Genomic DNA, 22968 nt, shown 5'->3' with positions numbered 1-22968 from the left:
AGTCGTGGATCATACTCATATATTTAAATGGGGCTAAAACTTACCTAGTATCCCTACACCCCTTAGAATTCCCATCAAAGGATGAGTCAAAATACAAGAGAAGCTTATCTGGAGCCCCACTTTGCAGTGCCTGGGCCTGACCAATAACCCCTGACCACCTTGAACAAGTCCCTGTGGAGCTCTCATGTCCAAGGATTGCTGAAGCCAGAAAGTAAAGAAATCATTACTTGGGCATAAGCCCCCATTTCTATATAGCCCCTATGATTAACCAGTCCTTGAGATCCAGCAGCAGCGGCTAAGGTACGTTTTGAAGACAGAAGCATGAAAATATGGTCTTCGTTGAGCAGCTACTGGAGCAAATTTTCATTAGTCATCTTGTTCTGCTTGTTCAGCTCTCACTCTTCAACTTCTTTCTGCCCAGCTGATCTTTTGCACCTCTCTAGACAGTGTTTTGAAGCAGTAGGCGTGAGCTTAAATGGACTCCAGAAGATGGTAGAGGACAGGAAGGCCTGGAGGAACGTTGTCCATAGGGTCATGATGGGTCGGACACAACTTCGCAGCTAACAACAACAGAAAGTGTTTTTCTAATATTCAGTCTGGTATTGATTGCTGTACATTTTTAAGTACAATTTTTAAAAGAATGCTTTTAACTTATGGGTTGTCTCTTGTTCCATCCTTCTATTTGGCTCAAGAACTACAATAATAATTTAACATGTGAGTACTGTCTTGTGTCTGATTCTCCATCTGCTGACTTGGTAAAGCCTAAAATAGGATACAAGTATCCTCATGTGCTCATTCCTGCTTTTTTTATATCATCTTGGGGTAAAAAGCCCTGGTCCCTCCTCAAACTACTCATGCTTTTCACACATAACCCAGGTTTAAATAAAAGCTGAATATCCATTTGCATATTTTTCAAGAACCCAGGGGCAGGGGGGAATAGGTGAACTGGAATGGCAGGGTGATTTTAGAGCTGCAAATGCAAAATGTTATACACTTAGAAGAAATATGTCCACTTGCATTTAGTTCAGCTGCCTGATGAATGAACAACTGTTTTCAGCAAAAATAGTTGTCAGTAAAATTCATCTATATGGTTTATACTTATTATGGTTATATACGTATGTTGGTGGTCTTACTGAAGTAGACGCAGTCTTTATGGAGCTATTAAGCAGCTCTCTTTATGGCAAAAGTGAGAATAGCTTCTCGTAAGGAGGAGGTAAGGACATAAGATCTTCATCCAATATCTCTTCAGCTTCTTCAAGACTGTTAGTTGACCTAGAAATGTGATGGGTGGATGAGCAGGGAGAGAGGCATTTTATAAGACGCAACAATAGCAAAACAAACAAAGGAGATATGAATAAAAAGAGATATTTTAAAACGTATCACAAGTGTATTTTGTTATTTGGAATGATGGGAACAGGCAGGGGGTCTTGGACATTTGTAGTTAGGGTGCGTTTTATATGCATGTCCAAAATGTGCCTGCATTTCTCCCTGCAAAGTGCAAGTGAGAGACAAATGTGCACTTACTGTACAAAAGCTTGATGATGCAGAAGGGTCAATAGAGATTAGCGTGTCTCAGTATTGTTATCCCTGTGCTTTTGTTTGAAAATGTGTTATTTAACAGCTGGTACCTTAATTATTGCAGCAAATTCAATATATAACCAAACATCACTGTTGCACCATAAAATGATGATTTCCATCATACCATTATAAGAAAATTGGAGGATATAATTGTTTTGTGTGTAAGATGCAAACTTCTCTTTACTTTATAAGATCTAAAGCTCCAAAAATAAACTCTGGGTCTGAAATCCATGAAGGTCAGCTTCTGATAATAGATTATACACTCAGTAATCCACTCCTTTTATTTTGATTGAAGTATTATATACATTGGGCTAAAAGAAAGTTCTTTCAAGATAAGAGAGAAATGTACTTGAGAAAAACACCAACACATGGAAAATTAAAGCTGCATAATGCATGTCAGTGCATTACTTAAGTGGAATAGCAATAGCTTCAACTTTATACTTGAAGCTTCAGGCAATGCTTTCACTTAGAGCAGTTACAGGGATTTTACCAAGGACTGATACTGACTCTACTTCCTTAATATCTCTACCTGGATCTTGTAGTTTACCCTGAAGTATAATATTCCCAAATAACTTACCTTTCACTTATGGTGTCCACTGTAAGATAAGCAGAATAATTCTCTTCAGAAAAAGCTGAGCTGCCCATGGAAGTGACATTATCAGAATGAGAATGATTAAGAGTAGGAATTATTGATGTGGAGCCAGGGAGAAATTCAGAATGGCTCAATACTTCCTGCAAATTGGCTGAATTGATACCAATCCTTTCCTGGGTTTGAGAAGGCAGGTAAGGAACCATTGTAGCTCCATGAAGAGTGATGGGCTGCCTAACTCCAGGATAAAGCCTATTATATGTTCTTTCAGTATCAAGTGTCCTTTCTTCATTCTGGTTGCAGGAGTTGCAGGAGAATATTTTAAATCTGCATACAGCAATCAGCAAAAATGTCACACCCATTAACAGCAGAGTGGGTCCAAGCAATCGAGTCCATTCAAAGTGAATAACACCTTCATATTTCACCCATCCAATCACAGTGAAGGTGATTCCTATAACCCCAAAAAATATTCCAGAGAAAAGTAATGCACCACCAGCTTTGTCATCATCAGATGCAAGAATTTCAGAGTGATTTGGCTGGCAAGGAGAGACAGAAAACACATTGGCAGAGGTATCTTCCACAGTGTTGTGACTGTGATCCATTACACAGGAGAACAGTTCTGAAATAGCCTGGAAAAGGATATGTTTAGAAAAATATTCCAGGCTGAAGGTTCATATTTGTTACACAAGAACTTTGTTCACATTAATGTAGTCAAACTACTGCAGACTCTGGACTTTCTGGTCCTAAAGGGGCCCTTCAGTTTATATTGTGTGTTACTCCATATTTGTCTTATCCTACCTGCACTGTCTCCAGAGATAAATACTGACACATAACCTTAGGGTTACATCTAACCTGTGCATCTAACCTACATTTAACCTAAAGGAAGTTCATGCACAAATTACAATTAACCCATCCACCCCCATCTTCAAAAGTAGAAAAGATACAAGGGTGGAATAGGCAATAAATCTCCTTCATACTTTGTTATTACTACATTCTCACTTAGAGCAAAAACTCAAAATAAAACTATTGGAACATTGTCTTGTCTTACCACTCTTCTCTTTGGCAGTGTGTGTTGCTAGATTTTTGGATATCTTGTGTAAGGATTCTAGATTATTAGAAGTGGGAATAAGTATGTGATCACACCTCTACATTTTACAATGTTATCTACCTATCCTTGAGTCAGCAGAAAACTATGCTGGTTTGGATTTTGCTATCTTATCCCAGTCCTGACCCTATGACCTCTGTTCCCAGTTGCTTCAGTCACCTGACTTCTTTCCAGAGTAGTGTAATAAGTGAGGAACTGTTATCCACTTTAAGGCTGATCTTGGATGAAGTCAGAAGAGGAAAACATTACTTTAGCAGCTGAGAATGCCTTAGGGCTATCTCATTCAGGAGCTGAGGATAAGATGAAGGCAACATCACAAAGACAGTAAAAAAAAAGTTGTTGCCGGAGTATCTGTAGCTGGGGATATGACCTGGTCCTGCATTTTGGGATCATTTTAGGCAAGTCACATTTTTTCTGGAATATAGTTATGATGAACAAAGAAATCCTATAAAGAATTTTGCTCTAGTCTAAAGGATTCTTTTCTCTAAAGTGTTGAGATCTGAGTCATGATTTTTTATTTCTCCCATTTGGTAAGTCAGATGCTACAAGTTTGCAGGTGGGAGACTGATTACAGTCTAATTGAGTAGGCTTCCTATCTGAACTATTTTTCTTCCTTGGTGCTTTTTCCAAGTAATGTTCCCAGAGTCTGTGATTTGGTCTTTTATAAAACATAAAATGACATTGCCACAACTAATACCTAAGCAGGTTGCCGAGATATGCTTTCATATTTAAACCTCAGTTTTAATAATTATAACACAGCTACTAGGATCTGTTTATGCTTGCACCTCTTATTTCTCCTCTATTCATGAATCCTAATTCTACTTTAAGTTTTAAGGCTATGATAGTAATTCAGGGAATGGTTTTTGTATAAAATAATATACAGTTTTGCAAACAAAAAATAACTTCTAACTGTAATACATCTAATTTAGGTTTCTTCCTGAACCAGCATGTTTTGCATTTAATGCCTTGCAGAAATGCTAATTTGTAGCAGTGAATGAAGAAGACAGAGTCAAAGGATGGACACGGCTGTGTTACCAATATTCTGTTTCTAAAGTCCTTGATGAGCATAAACGAGTGGCATAATAAGTTGAAAAATGTTTCAAAATCTGGTAAATGTATTTTTACATAGTAGCCTAAAAACTTGCTTCCAATTTGTCATATAACTTCTTTCAGAATTATTGTGAGCTCACAAATTATTAAATTATTTCTAATTGTTCTTTAAAACAGCCCCTTTCAAAGCAACTTGCAAAGGTGAAACTCATAATAAAAAAACTGGCTAAGCAAAATCAGTAGATGTTCACAAAAAGCCTGACCCATCTGGTGGTGCAGAAGCTACAAATGCTTTGTGAGGGCATTTGTAGGTTGCTCCTGTGGCAGGCATCAAAGCAGAAATAAATTAAAAGCAGTGTCAAAATCTTCACTCAACATTTTTCAAATTTTCATGGAAGGAACTTGGTAATTCTGCAAGGTTTTATCCACTGCATTTTTAAAAAAATGATTTTAAGGGAATCCAGAAATATCCTTGGGTGGGTGGGAAGGTAACACGTGTGCTGCAGATTCAGTGTTATCAATCCTTGGCTTAAATCAGGGGTCTTCAAATTTGGTCCTTTTATGATTTGTGGACTTCAGCTCCCAGAATTCCTCAGCCAGCAATGCCAAGTTTGGCTTAAATGGTACTTCTCAAAAATCTTTCAATGACATTTGAGTAGTTACACTAAGGAAAACAGTAGAAACTGAAATTCCAGAATGTAAGTATCAGGTCTGGGACTAAATGAATAAGAAACACTTTGCCAGACACTTGAACCTATCAACCTAGGGGGGAAAAGCTAAAATTTAGTGCAGTACAGAGTTCCAGAATTCTCAAATTACTCAAATGGTAATCATCATTTGAATAATTTTGAGGTACAAAATTTAGCTGGGGAAATCTGAATGCCCTCAAAATGAGGGAAAAACCAATCAAAATCTTTTATTGCCATCTAGAGGTTGCTTTTGTTTTTTATTTGGAAAAATTTGATTTGGTTACAAAGATCTGGAATCTTCTGATGCCCAAAGCAGAATATCCTTGCATGCTCACAGGCTGCAATAGGTACTGGTGCTGTCATGTTGACACCAGCCAACATGGCCAATAGGTGCTATGTTGATCCCACCAGTGGCATAGCGTGGGGGGTGCAGGGGGGGCCGGCCGCACCGGGCGCAACATCTGGGGGGCGCGCTTGCACTCGCAGCTCTCTGCCCCTGCCTGGCTCACTCACTCTCTCTCACTGCAGTGCTGGCTGTGCGAATCCGATCCGAGCCGCCGGGTCGCCGCCCACTGTGTTAGGGGGCGCAAATTACTTGCCTTGCCCCAGGTGCTGACAACCCACGCTACGCCACTGGATCCCACCCTCTGTGGGTCATTTGACCATGGCACCAACTGAGTGGTCAACAAAATATGTCAATATATGTATCTACAGGTAAACAATTGTGGCTTGTTAATTGCTTAATTGAGAAAGCCCTAATTTCAATTTGAAACAGTTATGGATGACTTTAATCTGTCTTGAATGTAACCTGGAGTGAGAAGAAAACACCATCATGAGGACATTGTAGAAAAAAAAGAGATGATTAGATATACAGGTAGTCCTCAACTTACGACCACAACTGAGCCCAAAATTTATATTGCTAAGTGAGACATTTTTTAAGTGAGTTTTGCCCCATTTTATGACCTTTCTTGCCACAGCTGTTAAGTGAATCACATCAGTTGTTAAGTTAGCGACATGATTGTTAAGTGAATCTGGCTTCCCCATTGACTTTGCTTGTCGAAAGGTCACAAAAGGTGATCACATGATCCCGGGACACTGCAACCATCATAAATATGAGTGAGTTCACAAGCATCTGAATTCTGATCATGTGACCATGGGGATGCTGCAATGGTCGTAAGTGTAAAAATAGTCAGCACTTTCTTCAGTGCTGTTGTAACTTTGACTGGTCACTAAATAAACTGTTGTAATTCGAGGACTACCTATATTCATGCTATTATTAAGTCACTCTTAGAATAGAGTGAGCCAAAGGAGGTGTTCTGCTTGTTCATCTTCACAGAGCATTTTGTATGATGATTCCTTTTTCTTTATTTTGAATACATAGATTCAAGCCATCTTGGTTGTATATCACACTTTGCTAGTCCTAGTTCAGGGGTGTCAAACTCAATTTCATTGAGGGCCGCATCAACATTGCGGTTGCCCTCAGGGGGCCAGGTGGGTATGGCCTGGGTGGGCGTGGCCTACTGGGTGGGCATGGCTAGAGTGCATATGGCCTACTGGGTGGGTGTGGCCAGCTCTACATCATTCGCATCAAGGGTGCCTATGGGGGCCTGGGCTGGACTGGGACAGATCTGGAGGTCTCTGGCAGAAGGAGGGTCTCTGGGCCAGGGCCAAGGCAGTGGGGGCCGTTCCCTCACTGTTTCCAGGATGGCTTTGCGGGCCACATGAAACCACTTCGCGGGCTGGATCCGGCCCCCGGGCCTTGTGTTTGACATGTCTGCCCTAGTTCTTTCAGAACCTTAATTTTTCTGACACAATTTTAAAATTCCATCACTTCTAGGTAGCCTATCCCTCTTTTCAGCTCTGATATCTTCTTTTATTTTCAGATCTTTTACTAGACATTTTGTACAGCCAGTTGGTGACTTCTATGATCTTCCTCCCCACTTTCTTGCTAGAATGTGCAGTTGTGCCTTTTTAGGATCTCCCTCTTTTCTTTTCCTATTAACTTTTGTTGTCATGGAGTGCTACTTCCTACCATTGTTTAGACAGTAATTAACTTTTCTTTTAATAAACTAACTTAGCTTTAAATTCCTTCCACATCAGGAATTTCAGCATTGCTCCACAGTTCTGTTCAATGATGCTGACTTTCTAATAGACGTGTCTAGGACTGCAATTTTAATTATTTATTAGAACTTAACATCATATTGTTACGATTGTCAAGGTAACAGGTATTTTCTTAAGACCCAAATCTTTTCTGGTAATTCCTGATAAGCATATGAGTAAATAAAAAGTTTAGCAAAAGAGGTCAAGCTCATAGAAGAGGCCAGTTGAAAAATAAACAAATGATATAAGCTGCCTGGATTATTATTTACAATAATCATAATTCCTGTGAAATTAGTCATTACACAGTTGCAGGGCTGAAGCATTAACTCAATTTAATTTTAACAGTATTTATAGCCATTGTCTAAGTAGGCTATTTATCTAAGCACTATAAATATTTTGAACCATATTTGTACATGTGCAGTTGCAGAGTCCACCACAAAGCATTACAAATTATTAAAGCTGTACGTAAACAACTCACAAAGTGGCAATGGTTCAGTGTAACTTCAAATTTAGGCTTCTCTGCCTGTCAAACATTATGGTCCTATGATTGCAGTCCTGGATCTGCTCTCTGCATCTTTTCATGTAAAGAGCTATATTATTACTCTATTAACATTGCTATTAATGCTACTATATGTTGCCATCTTGCAAAGGGGAACTGCAAGCAGTCACATTTGAGTACAAAAAGGGAAAGTTTACCAAACTTTACCAAAAAGTGAGGCTTGTAAAAAAAAGAGATGGAAAAGAAAAATAAAGAGGGCAATTATAGTGCCTGGAGGTTATTTAAATAATACTTCAACAATGTAAGAAAAGATCAGTAATAATAATAGTAGAAAGAAAGAACAGAGAAAGAGAAGAAAGAAAAGGAGGATGAGGAGCAGCTTGGCAAAAATATTAAAAGGAGAACAAGTTAGTGTGAGGGAAATGGTTCGCTATTAAACAACAAAGGAATAAAAAGATGATCAGAATATTGAGAAAGCACAAAAAGTTATCGTTTTAACTGCTGTCTTTATTACAAAAGACACTATATAGTATATATAATTAACCCTGTATTGACTTTCTCAGGGTGGGAATTCAAACCAAGTGAAGTACTAATACCACTCTACAATGCTTTGGTAAGGCCACACCTGGAATACTGCATCCAGTTTTGGTCACCACAATGTAAAAAAGATGTCGAGACTCTAGAAAGAGTACAGAGAAGAGCAACAAAGATGATTAGGGGGCTGGAGGTTAAAACATATAAGGAACGGTTGCTGGAATTGGGCATGTCTAGTTTAATGAAGAGAAGGACGAGGGGGGACATGATAGCAGTCTTCCAATATCTCAGGGGCTACCACAAAGAAGAGGGAGTCAAGCTATTCTCCAAAGCACCTGAAAGCAGGACAAGAAGCAATGGATGGAAACTAGACAAGGAGAGAAGCAACCTAGAACTAAGGAGAAACTTCCTGACAGTTAGAACAATTAACCAGTGGAACAACCTGCCTCCAGACGTGGTGAATGCTCCAACACTGGAAGTTTTTAAGAAGAGACTGGACAGCCATTTGCCTGAAATGGTATAAGGTTTCCTGCCTGAGCAGGGGGTTGGACTAGATGACCTCCAAGGTCCCTTCCAACTTCATTATTATTATTATTATTATTATTATTATTATTATTATTATTATTATTATTATTATTATTATTATTATACTGAGGAAACAAGAAAACAAATTAAGATATAAAGCAGAGGATCTGGATGGCATTCACCTGAAAGTTATTAAATAACATAAAAGTGAAATTGCTGACTTTCAAGCAAAAACATGCAGTTTGTCAACTAAATAAAGTTCGGTGCCAGAGAGCTGACAAGTAGCAGTTGTTCCAAATAGTCCAGCATATAGCTCAGTGCAAGGGTGGGTGAAGTGAAAGAAAACTCACATAACACGTTTGGTTTCATTCCTGTCCTCCATACCATTGACATATTAACCAGACTCTAAAAAAGCACATCAGTTCACCAGACATCTAGGTCAGTACATCTGGGTCCAAAAATACCCAACCTGACAGATCAAATGATCTGAAGAAGGGTAGGAAGGAGTTCATATGGTTCACTGATTGGTCTCATCCTAATTCATCCTTGGCCCCAGTCAGTCAGCTGAACACTTTTAGAACACAGAATTATTCAGAAGACTGGTAGAGCTGTGTTCACAAGCAGCCTAAGTGATACATCACAGGATCAACATGGCATGGAGCACTGGGCTTATTCCAGCTTCAACCACGGGCCCTTTGCAGCACTGGAGGCCTGTGACTCAGGCTAGAGGAGAAAACTGGCAAAACTTTTATTTTATGGCAGATCCTAAATATCCAAAATCAATTAAATAATGAAAGGAAACATGACTATTATTACTGAACATGGCAAGCAGCCCTTGAGAATATTTTGTGGAGCGTGCAAAACAGAAGAACAATGCAACTTGTACCAAGCTAATAAAAAACAGAAATTGACTTACTTTCCCAGTTTGAACCAACCTTTTGTGAAAAGAGCTAATTCTATTTTTGGAGATCGTGGTAACTCTGCCGTTGTTTTTTTAAAGAAAAAGTCTACCACTCTTTTGAAATAATAATAATGATGATGATGATAATGATGATGATGTTGGAAGGGACCTTGGAGGTCATTAGTTCCCCCCTCCCACCCCCTGAAGCAGGAAACCCTATATCATTTCAGACAAATGGCTGTCCAGTCTCTTCTTAAAAACTTCCAGTATTGGAGCATTCACAGCTTCTGGAGGCAGGTTGTTCCACTGGTTAATTGTTCTAACTGTCAGGAAGTTTCTCCTTAGTTCTAGGTTGCTTCTCTCCTTAACTAGTTTCCATCCGTTGCTTCTTGTCCTGCCTTCAGGTGCTTTGGAGAATAGCTTGACTCCCCCTTCTTTGTGGAAACCCCTGAGATATTGGAAGACTGCTATCATGTCAACCCTCGTCCTTCTCTTCATTATTAAAAGATGTTTAAATCAGGTCTAAATTATTCCTGAACAATGGTTGATTTGTATATGTGAGGAGTTCATGTAATTTCTTATTGGTGCTCTACCAAATAATAGTCAGACATTAAATGGATTGGTGCTTCTGTGAAAACCAGGTGCCTGATCTCTGCAATCAATGCCAATTTGGATTTGGAAGACAAGGCAATGCAGTCAGAAGGGAGAGGGCAAATCTACAACAGCTCAAGATGCATAATCAAATCTGAAGATTCCAACACCTGATCACTTTATCATTAACTTCTCTGATAAGATGTAGCTGAATGTTTGCATGTTAAGGCTTGCAATAAGCAGAAGAGGCAAAACACAGCTTTAAAGACAACAGGTAGAAGTTTTAAGCTGCCTCTGTTGTGGGCTAAAGATGAAAGAGCAGCATAAGGAGACATATCATCTAAAGACCCATTGGTGAAGTGTAAGAACCCCCAAAGAAGCATGTCTTCACATAGTGAATAATTAACTTGTGAAGTTCTTCACCACGAGACATAGTAGTGGACATTAACTTAAATGGCTCTAAAAGGGGACTGGATACATTTGTGGAAGACAATTATTATGGTCTTGAAGACTTGTGCCACTTATTGGCTGACTTCAAATGCTTGAGCAAGAACATGGTATGGAAAATGCATATGCTTCCATCCTTCAGAGTACAACAAGCTGTGTTCTGTATTCAATACAGTATTACCAGCAGCAATATTTTCGTAACTTACCCAAACACAAGTCAATTCGAATTTACAGTGTGCATTTATAGTGAATGACGAACCTTTTCTAACATTTTATACTCCTTAAAACATTTAGATGGAGCAAAGTAGCTAAGTCAGCATGAGTAAAACTTGGCCTAATGATTATGCAAAATAAATAAATAAATAAATAAATAAATAAATAAATAAATAAATAAATATCAATTTCAAAGCTTATGTTAAAAGAACATCTTTTCTTAAATTAATGTAGTAGAAGGAAAAACATTGGAGGGAAAAAATGATTTACTTCTCAACCTGCTCTCAGATATATAATACTTATGACATGTTGTAATAAGCATTTTGTAAAAGCATTTTGTGACTCTGAAGATTCAAGAAGGGGAGCAAAGAAAGACTAAATTTTTGTTGTTTGTGTGTAGTCTATGCAGAGAAAGCATTCATAAGCATTAGATTCTGGACTTAATGGTGAATAGAAATAATTGTTTTCCAAAGAACATTTCAACATCATGCCATATCCACTCCCCAAACCCTACAAAGCAGTCTGAAATTGGTTAATTGGAATGTTTTCAACCTTGGAATATGGAGATCTCTTGGATAACACAAGCATTGAAAAATCAATGTTTTCAAATTCAAAACCATTCAAATTTAAAAATAAAACCAACCACTTTTTGCAAGAACCATTTAATCAGTGGCCCCAATGCCTTTATCTCTGCTCTATGGAAATAAATTATTAATGCCAATCCATATTTTCACTAAAGGCTGTATTTGCCTGCTTCCAAAGGGAAAACAAGTAAATCTGAGCAAGTGTAATAGCATAAAGCTGCATGGCTAGTAAAGTCAATCATTATCCCTTCTATTTCAAAATACCATGTGTTTAAGGATATCATGTGTTCTAACAATTTTGAAAACATGTTCCTAGTGCTTAACTCCTAATGGCCATAGGTTCTAAAGATGACTAAAGAGGGAAACTGCAAAGAAGGTGCATAATTTTTAAAGTGTATGATCTAGAATTCATTGCAAAGTCAATTGTATTAGGGCTAACAGGTTTCATCTTCAAAAATCCAGATGACCATTAGACACAGAAAGCTAACCCTAGTGTTTGGTTTATCTGCTCTTTGCAACCAAGACATGCTAGTCCTAAACTTCAGGGAAAATTTGGGAATAGGATGAAACACATGGGGCATTTGCATTATGCCCCACTAGCAATTCCTTAAAGATGTTCCTGATATGAGCTCTGAAACATGCTTTTCTTTTCAAGGCGAGATCATTGCACAGATCCACTCCTAATATCACTCCTGCTGACTCCACTACCAAGGCAATCTTGAAGGTCCTGGAGGAGGATTTGAGGCTTAGGAGTCTGGAAGCAAAACAAGTTTTTTCCAATTAGAAAAGTTAATCTACCAGTATATAAATTCACCTTTCAAAAATAAAGACTGCTTTCTTTTCCAGCAGAATTAGCCAGAAGAGGTGAAAACAGGCAAGGTGGCAACAAATTGCTGCAATTAAAGTCCTACTCTTTCATAATGCATACAGTATTGACACATATGCAAGAGACTAGAACTGGCATTTTGTTCGTTTTGACCTCCTCTGTATATGGTGCTCTTCTTTCCTTCCTTTTTTTTATAACACATTACAGTGCAATGAAGGCAGAAATAAACTTGTTCATCAGCTGAACTCAACCAATTCCTTGGAATACAGACCTGGCAGAGTCCTATTAGAGAAATGTTTTGGGTTAAGTAGACGAGAAGCATTTTCACTGGATTTATGCTAGACACAATCCATATGCAAGCAGGAAAAGAAAAACAGGAGCTTGATCCTTCATTGAAATGACAGTAATTATATAAATGTGTATCTTGTCTAGTATCATTTAACTTCTATTGGAATGCTTGTGAGATTACCTTTACAGAGTAACTAGTACAGGCTAAGTGATTGGCATCAAATGTGCATTAAGACAAATACTGAATCTAAGACTGTCTCCTTTTTATGCTTATTTTGTCAAACTTTGCCCAAGAAATAGGCGAGTACACACACGTATTCGATAATACTGTTTTTATTTGGTATGCACTGATATCTAAGCATAGTACAATACCTATTTTTTTTCTCCATCATAGGTACACTGCATTGAGCTTGGAATGAGTAAATGGCCCAAATTGCCCTCCAGATGCACTTTACTGATTAGTTTCCACATATAATTCAAGTTGCTAGTTTTCATTATAAAGCTGTTCATGGGTCGAGACCTGGAAGGTACCACTTTTTTGCCACCGTTGTTCCCTGTCCAGTAAGATCTGGTAGGATTGGCATGCTCCAGGTCCCTTTGGCAAAGCAGTATCATCTCACGGCATCCTGGAGCTGTTCTTACCTTTTAGAATAGCTTCTGAAATCAGCATGTTGTGTTATAGCAAAGCCTTGAGTACTTTCAGCAGACTCTGGGGCAGGGTGTTTTGTGACTGCCTGTTGCTCTGTTGGTTTCCTGATTTATCTTTTTTGTTAGATTTTATTTTAATATATTTGTATCATTGTACATTGCCTAGAGTTGGTTTGGTAACTGACACAGTCAGTAATTCAATTAAATGAAAAGAACTTCCATGGATGAACAGAATGCACTTGAATTTGAATCTCCCCAATCTTGGTCCAACTCCTTAATCTCCACATTATGGTTTCTTTCATAGTTATTCCTCATGACTACTCTTGAGGCCCTTAATTCTGCGAGATGAAATGTGTCATTTGAGGCATCAAATATTTAAGACACTATGTGCTATTTTGCATCGTGATATTTAATAAATTGCCACACTTACAGATACCTTCAGCATCTCATGTCTTCTGGGCCTTTACAGCAGAGGAAAAAAAAGAGGAAAAGGACATATAAACTCTTCAGAATTTCTTCTAGTCTAAGTTGATCCTAACACTTGTTAAGATAGCAGTTGATTTGCTCTGGGTATTTAAACTTCAGGCAGGGGCATTTATGATGGTTCCCCTGTTGAATACCTCTTTAGAAATAGGAAGTTTACCAGTTACAGGCGTTCTGTCCTGGTTTCTGCTGCAGCTTCCCTTATGGTTTGACGTTTGAAATGAAAGCGTGTGGCCTGTGGCTCATGAAAAGTGGGCCATCTACTCCGAGACTCTCAGAGCTACCAAGAGTCACTGTTGAATGTTGACAGTGGCACTAGCATACCCCAGCACTCTCTATACTTTATAATAAGGATTGCCAAAGGTTCATACTTCTTTGCTGTCCTTTTTCTGTGCCCCCTCCTTGCAGAAGGCCAGACCTTTGAAGCACAACACAGTGAAGTCACAATATGTTCCCTCATTTCCTAATTCTCTACTGTGGCCAAACACATGAAGTACCAATCTCTTCAAGAAGCATCACAATGCACATCTTCCCATGACTGCTACCATTGCATTCCTCTTCTTCCTGACCTTCCATAGAGTAATCTCTTTTTCTGGCTGCTTAGTGAGCAGTCAGGTGACTTTTATGGTAGCAAAGCTTCCAACTCACTTGTTTGCAAGTCCTTTCCTGCTCACTCAGCAAATGAAAACATCTGCACCAGCAAATAAGTTTGTAAAACTGCCGTTGTCCTTTTTTTTAAAAAAAAAATCATTCTGGCTTCCTACTTCAGGTAGGACGTTCAACTAACTTCCTGGTTCCTTTTTTTTTAAACTCAAGATGCCAAAGCATCTTTCAGCATATCCTCTGGATTTCAAGCAGTCTCCATGAAATTGAGCTGCTGCTGCTACTATCCCTGCCACAGGACCAATAAGAAAAATGGATGTGCAGGTTAACATATATACATTTGCTGTAGAAGTGGCCTGGATGGCAAAGTATATTACAGGTAAGGGAATCAACCTATTTTACACTAACAATCACTAACATTCCCTTTGTTGTGTAGGAAATAAACATAGCCACTTGTTTCTAGACAAGCCCATTTCCCCCATCCATTTTTTTTTGTAAACCCAAAATATTTTTTATGCCTGGAGGAAGCCTTTGAGTTGAAAGAGGTTGCACATTCATAATGTACAACCTACTGCTCTCTGAGGAAATGCAGGTGTGGCCTTTTTCATTCTCCTTTCATTTTATTTTTATCTGGAATTTCTGTAGTTCAGGCATGTCAAACTGCCAGCCCGCGGGCCGGATGCATCATACTGAAACTGCGCCCACCCCATTGCCGGCAATGGGAAAAAAGTTGTGAGTTTGACATGCCTGCTGTAGTTCTTTCTTTTCTTGTCTTTGTTTATCCCTGTTCCTTCCCCTGTCTTTCTGCTTCAGCTCTGAAAATTTCTTATAGTTGGTGATAAGCAGATGGTAATGGATTAGCTGAGTTATGGAAGGGAAATAACACACATTCATTATTTACAGCTGCTTCTTTTGCCTTGTAATTCTGAGATGACTCAGAGGAATGACAATGAACTGATTACGTTTTAGAAGGCAAACTGTTTCCTGATACTGTGGAACTCATTCTCTCTGTAGGCCTCTTATTCACAACACAGTGCTCTGCAAAAACAATAACAAAAATAAAAATGTTAGAGATAGACAATTACATATCTCAACAGAGATGGCTAATGCTTATAATATTAAGACCAAACCAGATAAGATGTGAGATCCATTAATAGATATTTCAATTATTTTAAAAACTTGAAAGCAGGTGCACTTAACAAAGAATTAATGAAGAACCATGGTTGAAATACTAGAGGAAAGTAGCTACTCTATGCTAAAGTGGGATTATCTTTCTATCATTACATACCTGATTTAGAAAGATAGATAGACAGACAGACAGATAACCTTTATTGTCATTTTTTACTGTGGGCACAATGGCACACATTAAAAATGAAATTTAGTTGCTTGCTCTCAAAGTAAATAATAAAAATAGGAATTAATAATTACTGTTCGCACCAACCTAATTCCAAGCCTCTTAATGGCTTTTTTTAATCAGGGGGGGGGGCTGTGCAAGTCTAATTAGGAATCTTCCAAGTCATGCCTCATTTGTTGCTTATTTTTAAAACATTCAAGTATCTAAAATTAAAAGCAGGAATACCCTTACCAGTTAATAAAAATACTGTGATATGGTGGAGGATTTTCATTTAAAATAAGTTCGCTTGTTACCAAGCTAGGAGTTATGGTCTGCGGTGAACAATCAGAAAAATAAGGTGGTGGGGGTGGTGGAAACATCATTACAGTATCACCTGTAAAAGAAAGGGGATGTTTTAAAATCAAAATCTTCTGCAGATTTCTTTGTAGCAGTAAATAAGACAGCCAGGCTTTCAAAGTATATTTCACTAGAAATGAGCTGTGAGTTGGAACCTTTAGACTATTTTCAGTTTTTCAAAATATTTGCAGCATATTTTATAATGTACAGGTAGTCCTTGATTTATGGCCACAATTGAGCCCAAAATTTCCATTGCTAACCAAGGCAGTTAAGTGAGTTGCACCTCATTTTACAACTGTATTTGCCACAATTGTTAAGCAAATCACTGCAATTGTTAAGTGAATCATGTGGTCATTAAACAAATCTGGCTTTCCTGATTAACTTTGTTAGTGGGAAGCTGGCTGGGAAGGTTATAAAAGGATGATCGCATGACCCTGGGACAGCGCAACTGTCATAAATATACATGCCGGGGGCAAGAGCCTAAATGAAACCCAGTCATAAGTCACTATTTTCAGTGCTATTGTAAGAGTCACTACAGGAATAGTTGTATGTTGAGGACTACCTGTACTGAATATAATTGAAATACAATCATAATATGTTCTATCCCCCCCAAGACATACTGCCGTACAAGAATATTTATACAGAATGTTTATTTATGACTATGACCAATTTATGTCCTTATTTAAAATGCAGACTCACTTGGATTTTATACAGCTTTTTAACTGTACTAATGAGGCTAGAGATAGAACCTTAATCATGCTACAGAGAAAGTAGACTTATACTGATTACCTAAACCATACCCAACAGAAATGTAAAGCAACTCACTAGAGACTTAGTAGGCTCCTGTTTTTTTATGTCTGCCTACGTTCTTTAAAAAAGCACACTATGCTGGTAACAAACGTGATTTATCACCAGTAATCTTCCTATAATGCAGACATGTCAAACACAAGGCCCGGGGGCCGGATCCGGCCCGCAAAGTGATTTCATGTGGCCCGTGAAGCCATCCTGGAAACAGTGAGGGAACGGCCCCCACTGCCTTGGCCCTGGCCCAGAGACCCTCCTTCTACCAGAGACCCTCAGATCTGTCCCACTCCTGCCCAGGCCCCCATTGGCACCCTTGATGCGTATGATGTAGAGCTGGCCACGCCCACCAAGTAGGCCATATGCACTCTAGCCACGCCCACCCAGTAGGCCACGCCTACCCTGGCCATACCCACCCGGCCCCGAGGGCAACTGCAATGCTGATGCGGCCCTCAATGAAATTGAGTTTGACACCCCTGCTATAATGGATCACAAATTATAGTGCCTAATATATGGAAATAAAATATCTAAGGATGTTTGACAAAATAACTAATAAAATATATTAGAATGAAGGAAGGGCCATGATATCAAGGGTTGCTTCTAATAACCGATAAAAATATCTGGCTGGTTTATTTACTTACCTACTGTAACTTGAAATGATTCAGAATTCAGTTGTTCTTCACTGACTGAAGATTCTTGGATGAGGTTTAAGTTTTGTTTCTTTTTAATGTGAGCTATCACAAAGAAACACAATCCAATAAGCACAATTAAAGGGCCCATAGTTTGAACAGAATGAAATCCACAGTCCTGGAGTTCAACCCCAGAAGTATTGCTATGGTTAAACTGCTGATAGCGCCATCCTTGACTGCATCCCGGAATCCATATGCCAAGGACACTAATAAGCATCCCACTTGTTAAAAATAAAAACCCAAAGACGAGGAATTGAGCAAACTGACAATTTCCTCGACAAAAAACAAATCCGTATACCTGATCATCTTGCAACTGCACATCTCTGAGATAATCTTTGGCTCTTGATTGTGCCAAAATTATACAAACTAGTCCAACAACTGCAAGCAGAGGCCCAATGATTTTGAAAGCTCCCTTACAGTCACCAAAGGCTCCACTTGGGCATGTTTGCAAAACAAACATTGATAGCAAAAATCCAGCACATAACAATGTAATGCCAAAAACAAAAAGGAAAGAGATAAATTTCCTAGGATGTCCATTATCTCCTTCCATTCCAGAAAGGGAGCGAGGAACTGAATACATTATTATATGAAATCCTCCTTCAAACTGAAACAGAATACGTTTTCTTCTATAAAATCAGAATGACATAACTCTTCAGTAGGCCTAGAAATTAAAACAAAAAGATAAATATAATTAGGCAATAAAAGGAAAACAGACTGATTATCCTTAACATAGAACTGCAAAGTTGAAATAAGATTAACCTGTGCCTGCTTAGTTTCGTGGAACCAAAAATATTCCAATGGAATATTATTAGCTATAGAACAAAAACAAAGAACAGTCAGAAATATGACATATCATAAAAGAAAGTCAGCGGAAATCTTTGGCACATTCTGGAAGTGAGTCTGCCTTTAATAACAGCAGTAAAAGGAAGCTCAGATTAAAACAAGTTTTACAGTGAACAAGAACTTCCAACTCACTCCTTCTTTCCCAAGTATCAGCACTATTCAGTAGATGAGCGTAACAAGGAAATCATCTCCACAGGGAGACTAAAACTACTTTTACGGAGACTGTGTCAATTCTAAGGAACTGGGTCCACACTTAGCTACAATGCCTACTTACAAGCATCTCACCAGACTGACTGCATTCTCTTGGGAATGGTCAGATAAGGCTTGGGGGAGATAAGCTCTGTGCTGCTTTCTGATCTGCAAGGACTTAAACTACCCCCCCCCCACATACACTCTAGATGAAGATTCCACCACAAATTGGCCGTTAACAAAAACTTTGAATTCTGATTTTTATTAGAAAATTCTAAGGTAATCATACTGAATCAATCTCAAAGGATTACTACAAGAATAAGCTCCCATTTCACAACCTTGTAGTTCCTATTTGGGTAGAGTCGGGGCGATTCATTTACTGCCCAGATGCCCTTCCTGACGCCTACATGGAGATCATAGCAGATTTTGTTTCTTTGTGCCCCAGGACAGAAACATTGATTAGGTTCTCAACCTTCCAAGCAGCAAGTGAGCATCTTCACCACTAGGCCACCACGCCACTCTTACTACAAGAATAATATGGACTAACTAAGCAGGTACACAATTAAAATGCAAGTAGGGAAAGAAACTTTCTAGACTGGAAGGGGAAATAATTTAGCCTAAATAAGAAGTCAAAGAACATCATCTTACTTACCCCTATTAAAATAAAATGCAGGAACTTAGTTGTATATTAGTCACAATGCTACTTAAATACAAATAGTCATGCCTTTATGCTTTCAAAATTTCTTATATGATAAAAGTCTTCTTTGCATCAAGCTTGCTAATTTCTCATGTACTTTTCTTGCCAACAACATGGAAGTTGTCTGACAGTTCCTATATTCTGTGTTTTTGTTTTTACTTCCCAATTTAGCTCTGATTATTTCCCGGTGGTCGCTCATCCAGGTCAGTATATCTGGACCATAATCTGCCATGCTGATTCAATATGGATTAGTAAATAAATGTTTCCAATTTACTAAGCTAAGTCTGAGAATGGCAGGCTGCAAATCACTCAGCCAATTTCTATACAATCTGGCTCGCTTAGCATTTTAATTGCAATACTACACTGGCTCTGCCAAAGAATGTTCAAACTATCGCACCATTGCACTCATTTCTCATGCTAGTAAAGTTATGCTTAAAATCCTACAAGCTAGACTCCAGCAGTATGTGGATCGAGAACTACCAGAAGTACAGGCAGGACTTCAAAGAGGCAGAGGAACTAGAGATCAAATTGCTAACATACGCTGGATCATGGAGAAAGCTAGACAGTTCCAGAAAAACATCTACTTCTGCTTCATTGACTATGCTAAAGCCTTTGATTGTGTGGATCATAACAAACTGTGGCAAGTCCTTAAAGAGATGGGAGTACCAGACCATCTTATTTGTCTCTTGAGAAACCTATATGCGGGCCAAGAAGCAACAGTGAGAACTGGACACGGAACCACTGATTGGTTCAAAATTGGGAAAGGAGTCCGGCAAGGCTGTATACTGTCGCCTTGCCTATTTAACTTATATGCAGAGTACAGCATGAGAAAGGCAGGGCTAGATGAATCAAAAGTTGGAATTAAGATTGCTGGAAGAAATATCAACAACCTAAGATATGCAGATGATACCACTCTAATGGCAGAAAGTGAAGAGGAACTGAAGAGTCTCTTGTTGCAAGTGAAGAAGGAGAGTGCAAAAGTTGGGTTGAAACTAAACATTAAGAAAACCAAGATCATGGCATCCGGCACTCTCAATTCCTGGCAAATAGATGGGGAAGAAATGGAGGTAGTGACAGATTTTATTTTCCTGGGCTCCAAGATCACTGCAGATGGGGACTGTAGCCAAGAAATTAAAAGACGCTTGCTCCTTGGGAGGAAAGCCATGGCAAATCTAGACAGCACACTAAAAAGCAGAGACATCACCCTGTCAACAAAAGTGCGTATAGTCAAGGCTATGGTCTTCCCAGTTGCAATGTATGGCAGTGAAAGTTGGACCATAAGAAAGGCTGAGCGCCAAAGAATTGAGGCCTTTGATGCTGGAGAAGACTCCTGCGAGTCCCTTGGACTGCAAGGTGATCAAACCGGTCAGTCCTAGAGGAGATCAACCCTGACTGCTCTTTAGAAGGCCAGATCCTGAAGCTAAAACTCAAATACTTTGGCCACCTAATGAGAAGGACGGACTCACTGGAGAAGAGCCTAATGCTGGGAAAGATTGAGGGCAATAGAAGAAGGGGACGACAGAGAATGAGGTGACTGGATGGAGTCACTGAAGCAGTAGGCGTGAGCTTAAATGGACTCCAGAAGATGGTAGAGGACAGAAAAGCCTGGAGGAACGTTGTCCATAGGGTCGCGATGGGTCGGACACGACTTCGCAACTAACAACAACAACAACACTGGCTCTCCCTACATATACATTCTGTCTATCTGCCATCTATCCATCCATTTGTATTTTCACGATACTTACAGAATCAGGGCAAAAAGAATACAAGCAATTCATGGTTATGGAATTAACCAATGAACCTCTATGCTAGAAAAACAATGTGTATGTTTACTATGATTTCTAAAAGTGAAATCATTGTACAATTAACATCAATTAGCTTGAAGTTGTTAAACATTCTGTTAAACATTCAAAAGAATTTGATAACATTCTCAAAGCCATCACTATTTTAAACTTATTTTCAAGAAATTCACTGGTATGATAAAATGATATGAAATATATTCACAATTTTAATGGCACTACATCTGTAGAAAGTATTACAGGAAGAGATTAGGTACATTAATGATAAAGAGACTAGAGAGAAACTTCTCATGGTAGAATGCCAATGCTTTATCTTGACTGTCACTTTATTCGTATACATGCTTATCCAGAAACAGGTACAATGCAATTGGCTTCCATGTAGGCAAGTACAAGATCACAGCTTAATTTAGTCAAGAACTAAAAATATGAAACACGATTATCCTTCAGAATACCAACAAAATTAAAGTCAAGCTTTAAAAATAGACAATATATTGCCTATACATTGTAATTGCAATCAAAGGATTTCCATTTGTTTAAACTGTATGAAATATTAAAATGATGTGAGCCAAAGAATGTATACAATACTCCGCAACAATTAAGTTTTGAAAACTGATTTTTATTCCACCCCAAATAGAAAAAGATCTAAATGACAGAAGGGATACTATATACTTCTATCTTCAAATAAAGTGGAAGAACAGAATGTGTAGATTTCAATATACGTACTGGTAGTAAATTAGGCGATAGGGTTGTCATAAGCAAACTATCTGCTTGTATCAGGGAGCTATGAATAAGATAAAAATCCTAACAGCCAATGTTATATATACCTTTGCTATATATGACAGCAACTCTCTTATATAGCAGAGGCTGAAAATGAGGAGAAACAGAAACAATTGTAGGAAGCAGTAATTTTGTTCTTTAAGAAAAGGTGCATGAGCACTGATATCTGAAGCTATTCTTAGCTATATGCATCATACAACATATATTTGTTTTATTCTAAGTCAGCAAAAACAAGCCGCTTAAGAGCAAATTCTTGTCAGCAGATATTTTTTTTATAAAATGACTGCATATCTTTTTCTAATCAGATTTTTTTTTATGTACCACTACCTCATTATGTTTAAGGGACGCGGTGGCTCAGTGGGTTAGGACGCTGAGCTTGTCGATCAGATGGTCAGCAGTTTGGCGGGTCGAATCCCGAGTGCCGCGTAACAGAGTGAGCGCCTGTTACTCGTCCCAGCTTCTGCCAACCTAGCAGTTCGAAAGCACATAAAAATGCAAGTAGAAAACTAGGGACCACTACGGTGGGAAAGTAACAGCATTCCGTGCGCCTTTGGCGTCTAGTCATGCCGGCCACATGACCACAGAGACGTCCTCGGACAAGTGCTGGCTCTTCGGCTTTGAAATGGAGATGAGCACCGGCCCCTAGAGTTGGAAACAACTAGCACGCACGCACGTGTGTGGGAACCTTTTTAACTTTACCTTACCTCATTATGATGGTAAGAATGTCAAAAGTATCAATCTATGCTTGTAGGACATACCGAACGCCAAAGACATTTTAGTCTATTATATCGTGCAAATTTAGCATGGATGTATTCATATACATATACGTCTTTACTGTTCAGTGTATCATGGAAACTTATAAAACTGGGTTATTTTAATTAATCATGGCTAAATTGATCAGGTGCAAATATCTGGGAACACAGCCTCTTTTGAATAATTTTAGGATAGTCATATCAGCTTTCTGGAATAAAATGAGAATTCTTACAGTACACTATGTTTTTTCTACTGACTCTATCCACTCACAGTTTTGAAGGACTGGTTTCCATTTCATGAGATCTATAAAGAGCAATCTTAGTGTTTATACTGGCACAATAGGAGATCCAGCCTCTGAGTAAGAAAGGCAGCCTCGTGCCAAAAGTACCACTGGAAGCAACAAACATACAATATGTACACACACAATTGGAAGATAGCAGTAGTCCAAAGGCATAGGACAAGCAGATACCACAGCTT

General features: G+C 38.7%; 2 protein-coding genes across 3 annotated transcripts; both read right to left on the bottom strand.

Annotated features, from left to right (window-relative positions):
• Positions 1–1175: 1175 nt before the first annotated feature.
• TMEM174 (transmembrane protein 174) lies at positions 1176–2769 on the bottom strand (the record flags this gene model as incomplete). Its single annotated transcript, XM_083353513.1, has 2 exons — positions 1176–1272; positions 2156–2769. 2 exons carry the CDS (start codon positions 2767–2769, stop codon positions 1176–1178), a joined length of 711 nt encoding a protein of 236 aa, XP_083209639.1.
• A 12459-nt stretch (positions 2770–15228) lies between these two features.
• On the bottom strand, positions 15229–18013 carry TMEM171 (transmembrane protein 171; the record flags this gene model as incomplete). 2 transcript variants are annotated; one of them, XM_083351968.1, is made up of 3 exons in its annotated part: positions 15229–15291; positions 15839–15980; positions 17386–18013. In XM_083351968.1, coding segments are annotated over 3 exons (771 nt in total). The 2 variants fall into 2 exon arrangements, with proteins under 2 accessions (XP_083208094.1, XP_083208093.1); XM_083351967.1 differs by lacking the exon at positions 15229–15291 and having other exon boundaries at positions 15835–15980.
• Positions 18014–22968: the final 4955 nt, after the last annotated feature.

This window comes from Vipera ursinii (assembly GCF_947247035.1).
Source record: "Vipera ursinii genome assembly, chromosome: 2".
NCBI lineage: Eukaryota > Metazoa > Chordata > Lepidosauria > Squamata > Viperidae > Vipera > Vipera ursinii.
Note: the sequence above shows the minus strand (reverse complement) of the source record. Positions and strands in the feature narration are given on the sequence as shown.